This window comes from Pholcus phalangioides, unplaced genomic scaffold (assembly GCF_987345545.1).
Source record: "Pholcus phalangioides strain wild (caught in Gottingen) unplaced genomic scaffold, Ppha-v1.0 ptg000009l_1, whole genome shotgun sequence".
Lineage (NCBI taxonomy): Eukaryota > Metazoa > Arthropoda > Arachnida > Araneae > Pholcidae > Pholcus > Pholcus phalangioides.
Genome location: NW_028301602.1, coordinates 47972999 through 47995211, shown reverse-complemented (window position 1 = coordinate 47995211; position 22213 = coordinate 47972999). Strand labels below are relative to the sequence as shown.

The 22213-nt window shown below is 39.8% G+C and overlaps 1 protein-coding gene across 14 annotated transcripts in view; it reads left to right on the top strand.

Moving 5' to 3' along the window:
• The window catches only part of LOC149083233 (uncharacterized), a 71062-nt gene extending 62396 nt beyond the window's left edge, over positions 1-8666 (top strand). For 10 of the 14 annotated variants that reach the window (XM_089236443.1, XM_089236442.1, XM_089236438.1 and 7 more), the window contains 2 exons: positions 3318-3498; positions 8521-8666. In XM_089236443.1, coding sequence (XP_089092569.1) covers positions 3318-3498; positions 8521-8555 — 216 coding nt within the window. In that variant the 3' untranslated portion in view covers positions 8556-8666. Of the gene's footprint in view, positions 1-3317; positions 3513-8520 lie in introns of all 14 variants that reach the window. The other 4 variants (XM_089236445.1, XM_089236440.1, XM_089236437.1 and 1 more) reach the window with 1 other exon arrangement.
• The last annotated feature ends 13547 nt before the right edge of the window (positions 8667-22213 follow it).

The window sequence follows — 22213 nt, the reverse complement described above, 5'->3', positions numbered from 1 at the left end:
CAATACTCCCGGATGCCTGTTGAAACTCCTCGTGGATGAGGGCCATCGGTTGGGTGCGGTTCTTCCGAATTTCTCTGGATAGCACCCGTCGGTCTCTATCTCCCAGTTTCGTTGGTCTGCTGACTCTGGGCAAATTCCGACAATCACAGCTCACCTTCCACTTCTTAATCACATAGGCCACTGTCGATTTTGGATACTTCCGCTTGCTAGATATGTCCCTTAAGGATCGGTCATTTTTGTGATACCCGATAATTATACCTTTCTCGAAATCAAAGAGCTCCGAACTGCGCGGCATGTTGCATGCGACTAATGCCGATGTTGTTTCCTACACGAAATATACCGGCGGAGGGCGTAACGTATCGCAGGACCGCAGATATCGTCATTTGCATAGGTGTCCAAATACTTATTGGTAGATAGTGTATAAAGCTCAAGACGAGTGAGCACTCACTGATTCGAAACACCTTCAATGCCTCTACCAGTCCTGTTAAACTGAACATGTTCGTATATATAGGCACCTCAGCTGTTAGATGGCCATTCATATACAGCACATATAAATCAATAAAATTCAATGCTTTAGAATATTTTTAAAATCTTTCTCACACCTGCAACCATTTTGTTACTTTTGGGTAGCCACCAGGCCGATCATTTAAAGTGCTTAGATAAGATCAATTTCTATTGGACACAAGTAGGTACATAAATAAAATTATGATACACATGGTCAAATGAAATACCAAATGTTCTTTCCCTCTGGTATTAGATCTAGTCTGGAAAAATCTCCAAAAATTTACATGGCTCATCAGGTACGTGACTTACAATAATGCATGCCAGACATAAGCAGATTTTGTGTCAGAAGTGATGTATAATAATCAGATTGGGTGAAAAGGTCATGGAGCCGACAAGATAGGTTGTTGACTGTTGGACGAGAGAGCATGTCAAACGCTCTGGTTTAGGCGTCTATGTAAATAAATGTGATTATAAGTTATTCTCTCATTGGCTCTAGTGTATACTTCTTTATCATATGTCTAGGAAGCCAAGCAAAGCAGATTTAACGGCGGGCACACTGAGCTCCAGACTTCTGAAAGGCCCTGAAAAGCCCACACTTTACAATTTTTCTAATTTAAGGGGCCCAATATTCTTTTGTGCCAAGGGCCTCAACCGACTTTAATCCGCCACTGATGCCAGAATCAATATTCTACATGCCTGAAAAATTACTAAATATATTTACTAGATTTACTTTCACCGAGAGAGGGAGGGACTCTCCTCCCACTATAATAAAAACCCTTGTTTTTAGTCAATTCAAAGTTCATTTGAGTACAATACTCCACAGGATCCTAAGGGTTCAAGCCACATAAGCCTCCCCCCCCCCCCACTTCCCAGATAAGCAGATATAGGTTGTTTCTCTACCCTGTTTTCTTTTTTTTTTTACCAATAAGTTTTTTTTTCAATAAACGGGGGGAGGGGCGCAATAGGGAAATCACCCACCCACCCCCGTATCCCCCAAGGAACTTCGCGAGATCGCCTAAACCCTCGGTGATTCATAAATATTCAATATAATCCATCCCTGCATATGTCCTTGCGGGTCGTATATACAGACATCTGGCAACCCTAGACTGTTCCCCCCACCCTGCAATGTTTTCGTCATATAGGAATTCCTTTGGCGCCTATGACAAATCTTTCCGAAACAAGTGCTGCTGGGGGGGGGGGGCGTTCTCACACGTTAAAAAAGCATCCTGTGGATGTAAAACTACTATTGACTGTTTTAAGCCACGTGCACGATGGCCGTGTTGCGCATCAAAGCTCTGCGACGCATAGCAATAGTGGGCTCAAAGAACATGTACTCAATGTATTTATAATTTTCTATATATATATATATACCATTTTTAGTGTATTTTCAAAAGCATCCCTGACCACCCAAATGATGGCCTGGTCAAACTAAGCGAATTGCTGCTTATCCACAGAACAACAACAAAAACCCTTCAATTGTTGTTTCCAGCTATTTTTTCAAAAAAAACAAAAGTTGACTCCTTTGATTTATTTTCACAACAAATTCAATTCAAGTACATCTGTTTTCACTCTATATTTTTAAATGATTTGTGATTGCTCCATATATTGTATTTTACAGCATGTTTAACAGAGTTTCAGTCCCTTGTTTTACTTCCAAGCTTTCTAGTATTCATTCTCTTGATATGCCATTTCCGTTTACACCATCCACCAGAATGTCTAGTGTTCAATGGAAAATGGTTTCCAGCTGTGCATTAATTAAAATTACTTTGTCTAGACCATGGTCATGGGGGTTTGAAAGGTATTTAATGTAAGATTCCAGCAAAGCTTATTTACGCAGACAAGCAAGAGGTAAAAAAAATTGATTTTTCTTTGGGTATGTGGTAGACACTCTGATAATGAAAACGATATGATAACAAGCTAGCATCCCTCACAGCCACAGTTACCATTTTTGTCTCATCATTATCATATTCTGCATACCAAGGCTAATTGTATTTGGATCTACGGTTTATAGCTACGGTATATATCTGTTTAACCAAAACAGATGCAGTTTCAGAGGACAGTGATCGCCCCTTCCAAGATCTGAATACTATGAAAAAACATTGGTCTGTAACATAAATTTCCATTAAACACTAAACATGTCAGTGAAAGGCGTAAAAGGAAATGCGGTATCAAGAGAATGAATAATAGAAAACTTGGAAGTAAAACGAGAGACTGGAAATCTGTTAAAGATGCTGGAAAATAAAATAAACGGAGGAATCACAAATCGGTTAGAAATAAAGAGTGAAAACAAGTGTACTCGGATCAAATTTTTTGTGAAAATAGAGCTTGCTTTTACAGGAATCAAGCTACATCTACATTTACTTAATTTCGCTAAATGAGAGAAAGAGAGAGAGAGAGAGATCTTGCTGAAATATCATGAATAATAATTCCAAATTGGCCTATTTCATCATATTAACCAATTTTTAAATTCTGGGAATTGGCACCTATAAAATTTTCTCTGCCTGAGTTATACTGAGGATGACCTAGAATAGCCAATCATTCATGCCCAAACTCACCTCTGGATATGCCAGAACACAGGGATAATGTGCTTAATATCCTTATTGAAATATCTTTAAATTAATACTGTTTTTTAGTCCCCTTGAACTTTGAATTAATTAAGTTTACTCAAACAGTTGTTGTATTATTAACTTGTTGGTTCACATCAGCGATTTTTCAAGTTTTTAGGCATATGACACAAATAATTGAAAATTATTATTGAATATCAGTGGAATTTAATAACGTTTGATGTAATATTGTGAAACACTATTTCATAGTATGATGATCGAGAGAGTCCAAAGCATCCCAAGCATTTTAGTACCAGAGGGTCATTCCGAGGGTTCAGAACGAAAACCAGTAGAGGCCGTTTATCCAAGGCGGGAACATCTAGAGGGTTCAGAGGAAGATATTCGTATCAGGGGCCATCTTCAGCTCGAGGAAGAGGATTTCCTTCCAGAAGTAAGAATTTTTAGGTAATTTGTTTTCAATTTAGATACATTAGGACATTTCTTTGACTCAAGGAAGAAGACAAAAATTTCATATGAATTAACTCTACTAAATCGATGCATTTCCACTTTACCATCTCGAAGCGTTTTCTTTTAAAAATCCCTCATTGAAATTTGCATATCAAAAAATTGAATAAATTACAATTTCACCATACAAAATGTGTCATTTATGCATTGGTAGTAAAGGAAATGACCTCTTACATAGTACTCGCAGATACCAGGTTGGGAAACACTGTTATTGAATTATACTTAATAAATATAGTTCACTAAACTTCCAACGTTGTGAAGAAACACTGCAAAAATAAGCATACAATTTTGCTTAACCTCAAGAGAAACTGACTGCTGCTTGTGCCTCATGGTGAATGGACAAGCATCTAACAATCCACAGCATGTGCATAGCATGAAAAGGCAAAGATGGATTAGGCAGCAAATTTTAAACAATCACAACAATTAATGGCGAAAAACACAACATTAAATAGGACATTCACATGAATAAAAATTACAGACGATACGTAACACACAGCGTTCAACCGTCAACTACGTATGACATAAAAAAAGTGTGTGAACAGCTCTTTTTTCTTCCCTCTTGGACAAAAGTCTGTGCCACAGCGCCATCTATGATCTTAAATCGTTACAACAGCAAACTGACTCAGATACAGTACTGTTTAAAAAAAGCGGATGATTGTTTCTCTCTCCCCCCCCCCCCCCAAAACAAAATGCAAATTATGTTGTGTGAATTGGAATCACGTTGTACGACATCTATCTATCTAACTCTTACGACTGAGCTAATTTTATTGGAAAAGAAAAGGAATATAATATGCTGCTCCCTGAAATGAATTCAAAACTAAAAAAAAAGTCTGACAGTGTGAATTTTTCTTGTTTCTGGAGTTGTTTTTCATTTTTTTTTGAAAATATTTTCTTTTTGCAACTTTGGAAGTGAGGGAAATTCCTCGTAAAAGACAAATTTCTCTGGGAAAAAAAACCAGATCGTGAAACGTATGTAAGATGTACGAAGCTACATTTATATTTCTAAACTTTTAAGTGTTCCAAAATGGACAATATGTGATGTTTGGAAGCAGTTTCTCAAGTGCGTGGGGAGGTAAACAGAAAGTGTGGTTCTGGTAATGCAAGAAAAACTTGTTTCAGAAATGATCGCTTGATAAAACATTTGGTAAAGAATCTGAGGAAAAGTGCAGTGGAGATAAACCAAGAATTCTAAGCCAGTTATGTAGTTTTTGTTGGTGTCTGCAATCAAGCGGTATCTTTATGAAGCTTGTCTTTTTGGTCAAAGTCCAAAAAAGAAGCTTTAGATTTCCATTAAGAATAGAAAGGTCCAACTTGATTTTGTTTATAAGCACCAAAGTTGAACTCCTAAACAATGGGCAAAGGTTTTTTGGAGTGATGAGTCCGAGTTCCAAATGTTTTAATCGAGTAAACAATGATATATATTAGGAGGCCAGAGTAGGTCAGCAATTCAACAGGAGATATCAGTTTCCTACAGGAAATCATAGTGGTGGTAACGTGATGGTGGGGGGGGGGGGGCTGCTTTGGATCATCTGGTGCTGGTCCTTTAGTGCGAATAACAGGCATCATGGGCAAAAAGTATTTGGAAATTTTAAAGGCCCATCTAGTTAGTTACCCTTTAGGACTCAAATGCCTTGTGGATGGATTTTTCAACAAGACAATGATCCAAAGCACACAGCCAAGTCTGCGAAGTCATGGGTTACTGTAAAAAAACAACAGTTCTGATATGGCCATCACAGTCACTTGGCCTGAATCCAATAGAGAATCTATGGCAGTTCATAGCTGCCAAGTCTCCCGAATTTTCCGGGAATATCTTGAATTTTAGCTTCATCCCTCAACCCCCTGAAAAGTCCTTAAATCTCCCAAATTTTTACGAAAATCACAAAAATCCCTAATTGTCCCTAAAAATTCCCTACTTCATTTAAAAAAAACCCCTCTTATGAAACCCATCCCTAAAAGGAATTTTTTGTGGGGCATGAAGTCTTTTGCCTCAGTTTTTTCCCTTTCGAAATGACCTCACATGTTGTAAATGGGGCAATTTCTTTTTTAAGGAAATTTTACAAACCCTCTGATAGTAATAAGAAAGTTGTTTGTCTTACCGTGCAGAGAAATAGCTTAGTAGCCAATAGTCCTGGATAATAATTGAAGATTATAGTGTGCGTGTGGTCAAAATTTCTTTTGTTGGCGTTACTTACGTGCGATGTAACAAAACATGAATACTGATAAGCAAAAACATATTTAATCAATTTTAAAGATACTTATTCCCCAATGAATTTCCTTTCATCAAACATTCCAGAAAGGGGCAGACTTTTCCTTTTTTATACAAGTTGTGTTACGGACATAAACATCGGTCATGGAAAGAGTGCCATCATCACTCACGTCAAATGAAAAAAAAAACATCAAGCAAGTGCCACAAAAAGTCAGTGTTCTTCAAAAATTGACGCTTTTTTCCTTCATCTTCCGGTGATTTTTGGGGTCATTCATGCAGAATGTTTGTTTGCATTCTGATTGAACACAATATTTATTTTTTTAGATCACCATTTTGAAGTTTTGGCCTCCAATTTCACTTGTTTTTTGCATAGGGATTTTATTCCCAAAGGTTTAACTTCCATGTGTGAAAAATCCTTTTTGTATTTATTAAGGAGTGGTTTTAGCATAAAATACGAGTTTGCACGAAAATCTTCAGAATTTTCATTTTCAAAAGTTGGCAGCTATGGCAGGTGCTTAAGTTGCTGTAAAGCTAAAAAAAAAATTTCCAATCTGGATGTAAAATTTCAGTTTTTGTAGCAAGAGGGGAAAAAATTCCTACCAAAACTTCGAGTGATCTGGTAGACTCAATGTCCCACAGATGCAGTGCAGTAATTAAAGCCATGGGGTACCCTACCAAATACTGAAAAGTATGCTATTTATTATGTTTATTTTTGATGATTTGATCATTCTTGTGAATCGTCAGATTTTTTTTTAATCTCATAAGTTTGAGTATTTTTGTAATAAACATATGATTGTAATAAACATAAGTATATAATTCGATTAGGAGATTATTTTCAGATATACTGGGTGATTATAAAAAAACTATCCTGACATATGGGCCCCTAACTATCATACCATTCACAGAAACTGAATGAAATTTTGGCATAAGGTATTTTGAAGTATGCGCTCAAGAATGATATGGAAAACAACAGTGTCACTCTAACAGTTACGGTTACAGTGAGAAAATTTCGAAAATATCAAATGGCAACACCAAGTTTTTTGTATTGGAATGCGGTCTCCATACTGAAAAACACTAAATAGCGTTGGAATGGCACCTGTAGCACGAAAATCCCCGGAACTAGGCAAGGAAAAAGTAAAAAGGACTTTGCCGTGCACCAGAGCATTAATGTTCGTTTCATTCGTCACACCGTTTCTTCGACTGAGATCCCAGCCTGATTGGTCCTCCACAAGGTCATGTGGAAAATTTGTGAAACACAATAAAATGCTTTATTTTATGCTGCTTCTCTGTCCTTATTGGTTGTCCTCACTTTTAGCCTATCTACCGCCAGTGATTTTCATGCTACAGTTGCCGTTCGAACGCTATTTAGGGTTTTTCACAATGGAGACCACATTCCAATACAAAAAACTTGGTGTTGCCGTTTGATATTTTTGAAATTTTCTCACTGTAACCGTAACTGTTAGAGTGACACTGTTGTTTTCCATATCATTCTTGAGCACATACCTCAAAATACCTTATGACAAAATTTCATTCAGTTTCTGTGAATGGTATGATAGTTAGGGGCCCATATGTCGGGATAGTTTTTTTATAATCACCCTGTATATTTCATTAGTAGGTAAGAATTGAATCCATATGCTTTATACAGGGTGTCTTGTAAGTGCTAGCATGGCCTTTATGTCAACCGTCTGCCTTAGAGGTATGATTCCTGTAGAAAATGCTTACAGACGTTCAGAAATTACCCTGTACCAGTTTTGAGGGTGAAAATGCAGTTTGTAACAAAATAAAAAATCAAAATTCTTATACGGTTCCCCGTCCTTTAACTTCTAAGTGCAATATTTATAGAAATATTCAAATTTGTATTAAGGGGAGGAAATTTGGGAAAGAACAGCATTAAATGTAGGTAAAACAATGTTTTTCCCTTTGAACACGGGAACCGTATAATTTAGATTTTTTTTTTATTTTGTGAGACTGTATTTCCACTCTCAAAACTGATACAAGGTAATTTTTGAATGCTTGTTGAGCATTTTTTAAATTGGAATCATACCTATATGACGGACGGTTGAGATAAAGGCACTGCTAGCACTTACAGGGTGCCCTGTATACTGATTTAACCCATGCATTGAAATATTTGAACCAAAATAAGGTTGTTCAACTTTTTATGAACACATCTGTAAGAATGTGTGTGTAGTTTCCCTCTTTCCCCTACACACTGAGGGGCAATAATGCCCTCTCTCCAATGGCAACCAAGATCGTGCCCCCTTTGTCTGGCGCATTAACTACATTCACTTCAACCCTTACTTTCTTAGAATTTCTCTACAACTCATATTTTTTATTCAGGTTGACAAATCCTTTCATATTGGAAGCGATCTTCCATAGTGTATAGCTTATTTTTTTTAACATATCGCCATAGAGGATGACTGGACCAAGAATTATTTTCATGTTGACCGGATTCACATTATCAAGGTTTTTCTGTATAAAAGTCTACCCCCACCCTACCTTTTATTACAATGTACATTCAATATTTTTCGTATTTTGTGAGAAATTTAATTAACATTGAAACCTAGATTATATTACCCTATCAGTTATATTACCCTTTTTATTTTTCTCTTGTCCTGTGCAATGTAGTGAAAGGTTACTGCAATTAGTTATTTTCCCTTCACACACACAAGTTCTGAAAAATAGCTCATGATACTTATGCTCTATTACACCATATTAATACGGAAAATGTGTTTTAATTTTCAGGGAGAATGCTATCTGGATCGTATCCGATGGATTGAGTTCAACATCTTGAAGTTAAAAAGGGTGTTTAAAAACTTATCTAAGAGCTATCAAATGTCTAAAACAAAAGGGTCGTTTTTCATCTGTATAATAAAATTTGAAAAACAAAATGAATGGTCTATTTTAATTTTAACCCTCAGCAGTAGTCGAAAATTGTTATTGCTTACTGATTTAGTTCCAGATGAAAATAATGTGCTTAAATAGAAGGGGGTTACAGTGCAAGGTCCTGAAGATAAGATCCGAAGGCCTCTTCGCCTTTATGCATTAAAAATGCCAATGAAGCCACCAATCTGTAATGTAGTGTTTATGGTAGCAGTGTGGACATCATTTTGACGATCCAGGTTCAAACTTAGTTGGGTGCACAGTGGTGATCAGCTGAAGTTGGTTTTCTACAGTTTTCCAACTTTGATATGTAAATGCTAGGCTGGTCTTACATTTGAAAAAAGTCCACAGAGGGCTTTCATATGACACAAAACATGAAAATTCAATCATTTACCCTCATCTCTTAAAATATGGAAGACTGATATAGGGCCGGGCTTAGGAGTTTCACGGCCTGGTGCAAAAAAATTTTATGCAATCACTCCCCAACTTATAAATTTTTCGACTTGTGAACATTTTTTGTTACTCATTATTTCAGGAAGGCGTTGAGATAGAGCCTAAAAGTTTAGGCACTAAAAATTGTCAAAATAGGTAGGCTAAAAAAATCATTTATAATTTAGGGAAAGAAGTGAAAATAACTAAAAATTAAGGTATTGAGGGTCCAAAAACTAGCTGAAAAACTAGTTGTGCTTAATCTGTCTATTTCAATTAGAGTTTATAATTGCACATTATTATCAGAGTTGAATTGATTTCAAGCCCAGAATAAAGTGTTTGAGGTCCCTCAGGTCAATTCCAGGGCCATCATTAACATGCAGAGCCCGAAGAGAAAATGATCTGTGGGGCTCCTTCGAGTTGTGAATGATTCCCGTTTATTTGATGCATTATTTGGAATAATCACTATCGTTTGTATAGTTGAAACAGATACCTTGTTCTATTGTTGCAAAACATTAAACTTTTTTTTTTATATTTCTCCAAGCGCGGTACCCTGTGTGACGCATCTGTCGCATACTCCTGAAGGGGGCGATTCTGGTCAATTTAATCGAATACCAAAAAATATGTATGTAAAATAAATAGCCATGGTTGTTTTTGCAGTGCATTTATGGTGTAAAATGCAAAAAAACCAGAGGCTGCTCGAGCTCACCTGCCGCCTGGGTGCAAAGCTTCGTGTGCCGCCCCCTAAAGACGACCCTGTTGGGAGGCTAAAAGGCTAGATTAGGGTACTCTGGGATAACCTGATTTTGGTTATCCTTCTAAAGCCACAAACCAATCTTTATCCAACAAAAATACCCTTGACCATATACATCCAATTTTTAAAGAAATTCTTTTTCGGTCCAGGATCATTTTATTTCATCGTTCAATTATTACAGATAACTTTTCACGCATTGCAGCTCTTATTGATGGGCTGTCGCATCCATTGTCCTTTTAGGGTTGAATTTTTCAATGAATCGAAAATTTCAAACATAGAGTTGAACTTCGTTATCGTCAAAATACTTTAAGGTTTTCAGAACAAACTAGGGAAGTGAGAGGGGGTTTCTGGTGCCCCAGGCCCTGTACAAGTGAGAATCCGACTGATTTCGTTGCCCTTATTTGACCGCTCCTGAGAAATTATTGGGTGGGCATCAAAATGCGCACATGCCCTATATGAGAGAATCCCTCCTTAGTTTCTAGTGTTACGGCCCGTAGAGGTCAATACCTCCTACATAGCTTATACGCATATATCGGTGATATTGCCCAGGGACCCTACTATCCACCTCATGCTTATAAAAGGATATCCGAGATAAACTGACGTCTAGCGCCCGCGATTACTATAGGCTTCCATTCTGAGATCGCATGTGCATTTTAGAGACAAATCCATGTTTGAAAAGTGATATAACACAGACTCGTAAGCAATTGAAAGGTTCATATAGTTTCGAATCTCCCCCCCCCCCAAACTCTATTTTTTTTTCCACCCTTTCTTACTTTACTTCTTCGGATGATTCTTTGGGTTTTCCTCCAAATACACGGAGGGAAAACGATGTTTGTTCAAGTGGAGGGAACCACTGACTGATATTACGGTATTTTACACTTGCGATATCGTTACGTACATAAATAAAAAAATGTAAAAAATACATTTTTTTAATTTTTACTATACAATCACAAAAACATCAAATGCTTTCATTTTATTACGCAAAAAGTAATAAAACGTGTATGGGGCGGCTGGTTGATACACCATTCTCCCGCAGCAAGCGCAGTGACCCCACACACCTCCGGGAATGTCAGAAAGTTTAATAACAAGAGTTATAAACGTTATTAAACAACACCTGAGTGTAAGGGGGGAAAAAATAATCATTCAAAAAATTGAAGATGTGAGGTAAAACAAGCAAAAAATTGCATTACGGGCGGGATTTGAACCACGAACCTTTCGGCTGCCTTCGATTCTGCACCGTCGTCGTACCAACTGTTCGACAGTTGCTGCTAGCCGTTCGTAATTAAATGTATCAATTCTCGAACATCCATTTGTCTCTAGTCATGGGCGGAGATACGAGGGCATTGCCCCCCCCCCCCCAAGCATCAAAGGTGGAGTCGACTGATCTAATGTATATATGAATTGACATCATCGTGCCCCCCCCCCCCAGACTTACAATCTATCCCCACCTATGTCTCTAGTGTAGAGTGCATGCTCTCTCAGAATTGATACCTATAGTAATCGCGACGCTAGACTTCCTCTCGGATATCATTTTATAAGCATGGGAAGGGGGGGGGGAGATGGTAGAGTCCCTGGTTCCTGTCTGTCTTTTTAACATCATCGTTGTCAAGGTATGGCTAAAATAGAGTGACAGCGTGTGGTATTTTGTAAATCTTTATTATAATAAAATTTTAAAAACAAATGTGTAAACAAAAGTCCAGGCTGCCGCCCCTTACAACTTACCGTCCGGGGACACTACACCCCTTGCATCCTCGCTTAAGCTTTCCCCCCCCCCCCCAGAGCTCTGTCTTTTACTCCGCCTTGGGTGAATCCTGACGTAAACTGATGACCTCTTGGAACAATCATCGGTCAGCTATATGTATACAATGCCTGAGCGAGATATACAAGGTGATTCAGAAAAGATGGGGAAAAACTTTAAGAGGTGATAGTACAATCACATTGTAGATATTGGTGATAGCACCAATACAAACAATTGTCATCAAAGAATGCATGGGTCTAACACGAAACGCACTAGCGTGTTTCGAAACGGCCGCTCAAACGTTTAAATGGCATTACTGTTGAAATTTATCGGGAGAAAAAGAACACCATGCATGCAAATGTAACCTGGGGAAGAAGAAACCGTATGCAAAATCTGCGTCACAGTGAATAAAAGGCGTGGACGCCAGCCCTGTGAAGTTATTCCAGCGTGCAGCCGTTCTAACAGTTGTAACGTTCGGGATAATGGCGTACGTTAGTAATACTGAAAAGGCAGACATGCATCACGGAAGTACTATAGAGACAGCACGAATGTATGTAAATGAAATGTCTAATTAAATTTTTTTATGTATGAACTCTGTTCACGAAACAAAATGTCTCTAAAGTCGGTACTGTACTAAATAAGTAATTGGATTGAGGAAAAAATCGGAAATAAGACGTCTTACCTTTTTTTTCGGAAGTTCAGCAGTAAAAATTGTCAAAATTTGGAATTTATACGTTGTATATCCATCTTCCGGAATACATAAGAGAATGATTCAGATGGTGGTGTTTGAAAATTTCGAAGGAATTCTCAAGCCTCTCTAGTTACTACTAACCTATGACAGTTCAAAGGTTCCCAGGAAGGCATGCAATTCCTTCTCTTCGGGGCAGCCATCATCTAGAGATGTCCATGCTACGGGCTATACCATCAATAGTAGAAGCACCGCCGGATGAAACTACAAACATTCACATTGTGCGCACTATTGGTACTTCCAGACCAGATGGTAACTCAAACGAGAGGGCATGTTTTCAAGGGGAAAAAATTATTAGCTTTCTTTTGTGATTTCCCTTTTCGTTTGGTGTTCTAAGCATGTTTTTTTTTTTTTTTCCCCCTTGGTTAATAATAGCCCCGTTATTCTTTAATGTCTGAAAGAAAGGCCCGACTTTTTTCAGTGGTAAAGAGAATGCGACCACCTGCATATATATATATACACTCTTTTCCTCTTTTTGAAATAAGCTAATGCCATACCTAATAACACTAAAAATGATATTATAGGGACTTTAAACTGAAAGCCTTCTTTTTCAAAATCAATAATAGTTTAATGGGAAAAAAAAGTTATATTTTAATCAAAAATTTCCAAATTATACATGTATATAAAACTAACTATAATACCCGGCGTTGCCCGGGTTTTCTTCAATGAGGCTTTTTTGGATCACGTGATATCTCCCTCTTTCTTTGAGGGGCATGCAGATCGTGTCTAAGTGAACCAATATGGCGACTTCCTGCGCCATTATATATTTTTTTCCTTTTCTAAGGGAGCTAAGTATTTCGATCCCCCCCCTTTTGAAATTCAAGTTATCCATCTGAATCTTTCAGCTTCCAAAAATGCTTAATTAAACTGTGGAATTTCTTCAATGTACATACTTTATGGATGGGCCCATAATTAATTTCAAAACATCCTAAACTATATGAATTTATGCAGTTAAATATTAAAAGACACAATACGGAGGCATTGATTTTCACGCTTGAGAAAATGTAAATAAAAAGTTGAATTCAATGTTATTGCATGGATATCCAAGTCAAAAGTAGGTCCAGCTAATTACTTCATATTCAATCTCCTGGGCTTCGCATATCTCTCAGCGTACTCAATATTTCAAAAATCTAGAATTCAATAAAATTTTTAAAATTATTGATGTGACAGAAACACCACAAAATTTCCGCATTCCTACAGTAAAATCGGCAATTTCAACACTGATTTCTATGGGGATCATCCTTTGCCTGACCCCCAAAGCGATGCTGATAATGATTATGGCATCTATTCAAAGTCTCATTACTGGGAGGATTGAAAAAGTGGCAAACCATTATAAAGGCATAAACTATTAGACATATGGTAACAGGATTAGAGAAGTGACAAACCATTGTAAAGGCATATACACGTCTGAAACGCATTGCTAGGGAACCACGGTAACCAAAGTCAACGTTCGGAAAGTGAATGTTGAGGCCCAAAAACCATTGTTGCCCTAAATTTTTTTGCCGATTTGGGGCATTTTCCCTGCTCTGACGAAATTTTAAAGTAGCCTATCGTTTAAGTCGGGTCCCATTTGGTATATATGCAAAATTTGGCGACGATCCATCTAAAATTGTAGATTTGTATAGAGAACATACATACACACAGACAGACAGACAAGAAAATCAATCTTCTATATATATAAAATTGATTTTCTGTCTGTGTGTCTGTATGTATGTTCTCTATACAAATCTACAATTTTAGATCGATCGTCGCCAAATTTTGCATATATACCAAATGGGACCCAACTTAAACGATAGGCTACTTTAAAATTTCGTCAGAGCAGGGCAAATGCCCCAAACGGGCAAAAAACTGTCGGGCAACAATGGTTTTTGGACCTCAACAATCACTTTCGGAACGTTTACTTTGGTTACCGTGGTTCCCTAGCAATGCGTTTCAGACGTGCATATGCCTTTACAATGGTTTGTCACTTCTTCAACGCTGCCCAGAATATGAATAATAGTTTATGCCTTTATAATGGTTTGCCACACATTTTCAATACTCTCAGTAATGAGGCTTTTTGAATAGGCGTCATAATCATCATCGCTTTGAGGGTGTCGTCGCGCGTTCTAACGCTGCGCACGAACCTGCAAGCCATCGCGGTGGAAATCTCTACAGGCCCAAGAATTACCATCTGTTTCATTTATTTGCCACCAAATGACACCATCTTACAGAGAGATCTAGAAGATCTGATTGATCAATTACCACCACCATTTTTTCTTCTTGGAGACTTCAATGCACATAATATGATTTGGGGTTCTAACAGCAACACCCCTCGTGGGGAAATGGTTGAACGTCTGTTAGACAATATGGACCTTGCCATCATGAATGATGGCAGTTTCAGTCATTTCCATGCCCCAAACAATAGTTTCACTGCAATAAATCTATCGTTATGTTCACCCACACTCTTGCCCAACTGGTCCTGGTCGGTTGATCCAGACCTCCACGGGAGCAATCATTTTCCTCTAGTGGTTAAGTGCCTTGACCGACGCCATAGCATACCTGAGGGACCTCCTCGGTGGAAGCTTGTGGCCGCCCGATGGGCTGACTTCACGGTCAACGCAGAAATCACGGAGGATATGGTTTCGCAACCCGAAGTCGACCTTGTGACCAGTTGTATGATCTCAGCAGCCAATGAAACAATACCCAAAGTCTCCCCGAAACTTCCTAAATTTCCTAAACCTTGGTGGAATCACGAATGCAATCTTACAATTAAAGCTCAAAAGAAAGCATGGAGTAGGTTTCGGCGGTATCCTACCCATGAAAACAAGTTGGCATTTTTAAAAGCAAAGGCGATAGCGAGAAGAACCAGGCGCCAGGCACAACGCGAGTCCTGGCGAAAGTTTACGACGGGAATCAATTCATCAACTTCATCCAAAATCATTTGGGACCGGATCCGAAAAATCAATGGTCATTATCAGTCTCATCCCATCACCATTTTAAATACCAATGGCACTATCATCAGCGATGTGAGGGATATTGCGGACACCATCGCCGCCCATTTCGCCGCTGTTTCCAGCGATGCGAACTATCCCCCATCGTTTCATCCCATTAAATCATCAGCCGAACGTACATCGTACACCTTCCGGCCTTTTACACCGGAGGGGTACAATTCATTGTTCACCCTTCATGAACTGACGACGGCCTTGCAGCGAAGTCCTGACTCAGCTGTAGGGCCCAATGCCATTCATTACTCCATGATTCGGCATCTCTCATCTGAATCACTCTCACATTTACTCATATTATTTAATCGGATCTGGGTCAGTCATTCATTTCCTGACACCTGGCGAGCAGCCATAGTTCTTGCATTCCCGTAGCCTGGCAAAAATCCTCAACAACCGAACAGTTACAGACCTATTGCTTTGACCAGTTGTTTATGTAAGCTCATGGAACGCATGGTCAACTATCGCCTTATGCACTACCTTGAGGTTAACAATATTTTATGTAAGCATCAAAGCGGCTTTAGACGGTTCAGGTCTACAACATGCAATCTGTTACGCCTTGAGACATCAATAAGACAAGCATTTGTGAAGAGGGAGCATATGCTAGCCATATTTTTCGACATAGAAAAGGCCTACGACCGTACTTGGAGGCACGGAATTCTTTCTGACATCTATAATTGCGGCTTGCGGGGCAACTTGCCCATTTTTATTAAGAACTTTCTCGCTCGACGCATCTTCCAGGTACGGATCAGAAGTACATTATCAGCTCCCCAAATCCAAGAACAAGGTGTACCTCAAGGTAGTATTTTAAGTGTTACACTGTTTATTTTAAGACTCAACGGTGTGTTGAACCAACTCCCGTTGTCTGTCACTGGCGCACTTTACGTGGATGATCTGTTGATATCATATCAATCAGTGAATATGAGGACAGCCGAGAGACAATTACAAACCGCACTCAACAAGATCAGCAAGTGGGCACATAATAACGGCTTCTCATTCTCCGCTGACAAAACTATCGCTATGCACTTTTGTCGGCGTCGAGACCTACATGATGACCCACAATTGTTTCTAAACAATAGTCAAATACCAATAGTAGAAAATACAAAATTCCTCGGCATCACATTCGATAAAAAACTTACTTTCAAACCTCATATTGCACAATTGAGAGCTCGTTGCATGAAGACGATGAACCTCTTGAAGGTCATCTCGTCTACATCATGGGGAGCAGACCGTAAGTCATTCATTCACTTGTATAAAGCTCTAATAAGATCAAAGCTCGACTACGGTTCCATTGTATACGGGTCAGCACCTCGGAGCTATCTGAGTGTGCTCGACCCAGTTCATCATCTTGCTCTCCGCATTTGTTCTGGAGCTTTCCGGACGTCCCCTATGGAGAATCTGTATGTTGAATGCAACGAGTCATCTATTACAACAAGACGCCAACTGCTTTCTTTGAAATATTATATTAAAATGAAGTCTTTACCAGGTCATCCACTTCATAATGTCATTTTCAATCCGTCATTTCATAGACTTTTTGCTGCTTGCCCTTCACGTGTTCCGTCTTACGGTCTTCGTATGAGGGCACTTGTGGAAGAACTACAATTAGACATCAGTCGTGTGGCCCCAGTTGCTTGGCAACTGGCACCATGGGAGCAGGCTCTGTCAAATGTCCCTCTATCATTATCATCATACTCTAGAGCCACCACAGCAGATGTCATATATCGACAGATATTCTATAGGCACAGGGGCAGGTACAATAAGTACTTCCCCATATATACCGACGGCTCTAAGAGCCCTGGGCATGTCGGTTGTGCCTACATCTGCTGTGAGGAGACGTCTTTCAAACTTCCCGACACATTCACTATGTATTCGGCAGAACTGTACGCAATCCTTCATTCTCTACGTCATATTAGACGCAAACGCCACCGACGATGCATCATTTATAGCGACTCTCTCAGCTCATTGCAAGCACTGTGTTCTTTTACTTTTCACATTCATCCATTTATTTATGCCATTTTTCATGAACTGCATCACCTCATTCATCACGGTACCACAGTAAAATTTTACTGGGTACCAAGTCATGGAGGAATACCGGGCAACGAAAAAGCAGACAACTCTGCTCGAACAACAACTAACATTGACAATAGCCTTCTGGTTCCTGCCAGTGACCACTTCTCAATCCTCCGGGAAGTGATGCATCGTCACTGGCAGGATCATTGGAACAATCAAATGAATAATAAACTTCATGCCATCAAGCCCACACTTGGCCACTGGCGTTCAAGCTGCAGAACTAACCGAAAGGAGGAAGTTCTGCTTGCCCGGTTACGCATAGGACACAGTCGCATCACACAATCATATCTTTTACTACGAGAGAGTCAACCGCAGTGCCCTCATTGTCAAAGTCCATTTACCATTGCCCATGCTTTTACTTGTTCGCACCATCGTCATCATTTTACGACCGCTTTTGGTCAGAGTCATCTTTCACTTCATGACATTTTAAATGACAATAGCGATGCATCTCGCATTTTTAAATTCATCAAAGCCATTGGTTTATACGACAAATTATAGTTTTTACAATTTATGTCATTGTTTTATGTTTCATGTTGCTTTTTTATCATGCACAGTTTTAGTTTTTGACATGACAAAAGGACATTTTTCTTATTTTTATATTTGTTTTGGCGCAGTTTGACCAAATTGGTCCTTGCGCCAATAAATTTAAAATCCAATCCAATCCATTGAGGGTCAGGTGAAGGAGATCCTCATAGAAATCAATGTTAAAATTACCGATTTTACTGTAGAAGTTGCGGAAATTTGGTGGGGTTTTCTGTCACATGAATAATAAAAAATAGTATTGTAACGAATCTATTTTTCCAGAATGGACATTTTTACTAACTCTGTGGCCTTATACCACATAATATGCTTTGTTTGTTTATACGTTGTTAAAAGAAGTTGAGAAGAGAAAATCTATCTTCCAAGAGAAGAGAACGTGAGTTGGAATGTGGCTTCCGTTCTGTACGGTTGTCTGTTTTGAGTGTGCTTCGAAATAAAGTCTTCTTCGTTAAGCTCCGTAGTTTCGTGCTTTAATTGGACACCCCCTCCAATATCAAGGGTTTAGAAATATTCCGCCATCTCCCGGGAAGCAGACGCACCCTCCGACACGATGTCCCCTTATAAAACTGGCACCCAATGTCATGGCTCGAACTCAAGGCAGTACGAAACGGACATTCGATCTCAACTGTGAGGTTCCTGATAGCGCTTAAAATCGAAATGGCGTACTTGGCCAAAGGTAAGAAACGTGATTTGATCCTACTCGCTCTAGAATTAGGAGAGGAAGTTCCGAATGATTCGCGTGTAGTAGATCGCAAGCATATAATAACAAAGTCCTCCGGTTATGAGGAAGAATTTGTGAAAGCCCTGCTGGCTACTATTATCGGAGAAAGAGAGGGAGAAGAAGAACGAGCTAGAATAGTTGAGGAAAGAGAAGAAGAACGAGCTGGAATAGTTGAGGAAAGAGAAGAAGAACGAGCTAGAATAGTTGAGGAAAGAGAAGAAGAACGAGCTAGAATAGCTGAGGAAAGAGCTAGAATCGACGAAGAAAAAGAACGATCTAGAATCGCCGAAGAAAAGGAACGAGAACGTTCGTTTGAACTTGAAAAGATACGGTTGCAGCTTGAGTTTCAACGACTCTCGCAACCGGCAGAAGAGCCATCCGTCGCTCTCATCGATCAGCCCAAGTTCGACGTGAAGAGGTTGATCCCGAATTTCAATCCGAGTGAAGATGATATGTCGCTATTCCTAATATTCCTAAAGTTGTTTGAAAGACAGCTAAAATTCTTGAAAGTGGAGAAGGTGAACTGGGTTGCGTATCTGCTGGGAGTTTTGCCGAATGAAGTCGCTAAACTCATTGCTCGAGAACCTGAAGATAAGGCCCATGATTACGACCACATCCGGGAGGTTCTCTTACGCCGTTTCAAGCTGAGTGGGGAAAGGTTCCGGCAGCCCTTCTCTACTCACAGAAAAGCACCTTGAAGGACTATCACTTTGAGATCCAAAGTTACTTTGAAGGCTGGCTGTCCGAACTGAACATTGGAAACTTTGACGAGCTGAAAGATCTGATGATTTCGGATCAGATGAAGAAGAGGATTCCACCTGAAGTTAAAGAACATTGTCTGGATGTTTGGAGTGAGTGGACTATCCCTGAAGAGATCGTGGAGAAACTTGATGCTTATGATAACCTTCGAAACAAAAAGAGTGAAATCCAATGCGAGAGGAAGAAGTTACATTCTAAGCAACATGAACCCCCTAGGTCCCCAGTGCGACAAAGAAACTTTCATTCTAATCAACGTGTGAATCCGGAATCGGAAGAGGCAGGACGTCATCCTGTCTTAAGATGTTATGGTTGTGGGGAACCTGGTGTTACCAAGTCTCGATGCCGAACTTGTAATCCTCCAATGGATAGACCTGGACCCAGTGTTAACGCTTTGGACTTAAACAGTTTATCATCCCATCCTAATACGGAATCGGAAGATGCTAGTAGCAGTCATGTCCTAAGATGTTGCGGGTGCGGAGAACCTAGTGTCGTCAAGTCCCGATGTCGAACGTGCAATCCTGCCACGAACACCCCAGAAGTTAGTGTCGACGCCTTGGATTTTTACAATTTCTCGACCGAGAGACGTCAAGGAAATGCTATCGAAGTCATGATCTGTCATAAGCGTGGAGCAGTGTGTGCTGACACGGGTGCCACCCGTTCGGTGGCAGGGGAGAAGCTATACCATCTCCTGCAAAAACATGGTTTGCCCTTTTCCCGTAAGACTATCGTGATGAGACTAGCCGATGGATATGCTCGTAGAGCCAAAGTCTTAACTACGACTGTGGACATTAAAGTCCAAAGTAAAGTGATTCCCACCAAGATTATGGTGCTACCACAAGCCAGAGAAAGCCGAACCCTTCTCGGTACTGACTTTCTCAGTGATGCTGGTATCGTCCTGGATGTTCAGCAAGGAAAGTGGTACTTCTCTGAAGCTCCTGAGAAGCGACATCCGTTCGTCGAAAGTCCATCTGAAAGCAGTGCCCTCCTGGCACTACCTGCTGAGTCACCCTCGTGTCGACTTCGTGAAGATAAAGGTACCCACCTTACTTCTCAGCAACGAAGACTTGATTCCTTCCCGGCAAAGTTTAAGCGATGCTTCGAACCAGGGGGAGGCCCGATAACTTTCCTCGAGCAGCGAGAACTTTATTCCTTCTCAGAAGAATCCCATAGATGCTCCAAGTTAGGGGGAGGAAGACCTTTCCTCAAGCACCAGATCAACAAGAGTTGTGATGACAGGGTATACCGCTGTAAAGGTGGGCCTGGAGAAGGATACGAAAAGTGTCGTGTTTCAAATTCTCGCTCGACCTTGCGAGGAGGACATGCTTGCTATAACTGCGGTCGACGTGGACACGTTGCCCGAAGATGTTGGGATCAGACAGTGTGTTACCAGTGTAAAAATCGTGGTCATATTGCCCGTAACTGTCCAGGCAGCCACGCTGATAAGCTATCCAGCCCAATTGGTAAAGGAGCCAAGCAGTGTGAGCTGTTGAACTTCATTGTAGTGGAGAAGAGTTCACGGACTTTCAGCGAGTCCCAACGTAGGAATGATGTTTTGGATAAGATCAGTGAAACCGTTGAATCTACTCAGGAAGCTGAAGATTTCCTGAACGGGAGGAAACAAGAACTCGTCTTGAATCCCGTAAAGCAGTACCGATTCCAAAGGGAGTTGACTCCATTACGAGATGCTGAGACCACAACCGTGGTTACCCGGACCCCAAGAGAGTGACGTTCTTCAAAAGTGCATCCGAACCCTAGTCAACGTCCCCAGAACCGGTGTGACTCGAGAACTGAACTTCGACCTGAGACAAGAGTGTCAGCAGTTGCCCGGAGCTTCCCGTTCTGTTCGTCAGGAACTACTCCCAAAGTAAAGATGGCTGTTACTGGCTCCTCGCCGAGACGTCGTCGGAGCCAGAGGGGGAGATTGTAACGAATCTATTTTTCCAGTATGGACATTTTTACTAACTCTGTGGCCTTATACCACATAATATGCTTTGTTTGTTTATACGTTGTTAAAAGAAGTTGAGAAGAGAAAATCTATCTTCCAAGAGAAGAGAACGTGAGTTGGAATGTGGCTTCCGTTCTGTACGGTTGTCTGTTTTGAGTGTGCTTCGAAATAAAGTCTTCTTCGTTAAGCTCCGTAGTTTCGTGCTTTAATTGGACACCCCTCCAATATCAAGGGTTTAGAAATATTCCGCCATCTCCCGGAAAGCAGACGCACCCTCCGACACGACGTCCCCTTATAGTATTGAATTCTTCATTTCTGAAATATTGAGTTCGCTTAGAGATACGAAGCTCAGGAAATTAAATATGAAGTAATTATCCGCACCTACTTTCGAGCTGGATATTCATGCAATGGCATTGATTTCAACTTTTTATTTATATCTTCTCAAGCATGAACATTAATGTCTTCGTATTGTCTTTTAATATTTACCTGCATAAATTCATGTGGGTTAGGATATTTTAAAATTATTATGGGCCCGTAAAAAGTACATTTTTGAAAGCTGAAATAGGCAACTTAAAGTTCAAGTGGGAGGGGGGGGGGGGAATCAAAATACTTGGCGCTCCTTAAAAAAGAAAAATATATATATTCATTTCTATGTTTCTTTAAATCTAGATTTTTGTTTCTTTCATGAGTCGCTGAGGAAGTCACCATATTGGTTAACTTAGACCCTCAAAGAAAAAGGGTGTTATATCACGTGATCCAAAAAGCCTCATTCGAGAAAACCGGGTATTATAGCTAGGCATTTGGCCAAAATAGACCAAAATCCTTAATATTTATATTACTGGGTATAATCTAAATCTATCATCCAGATTTATC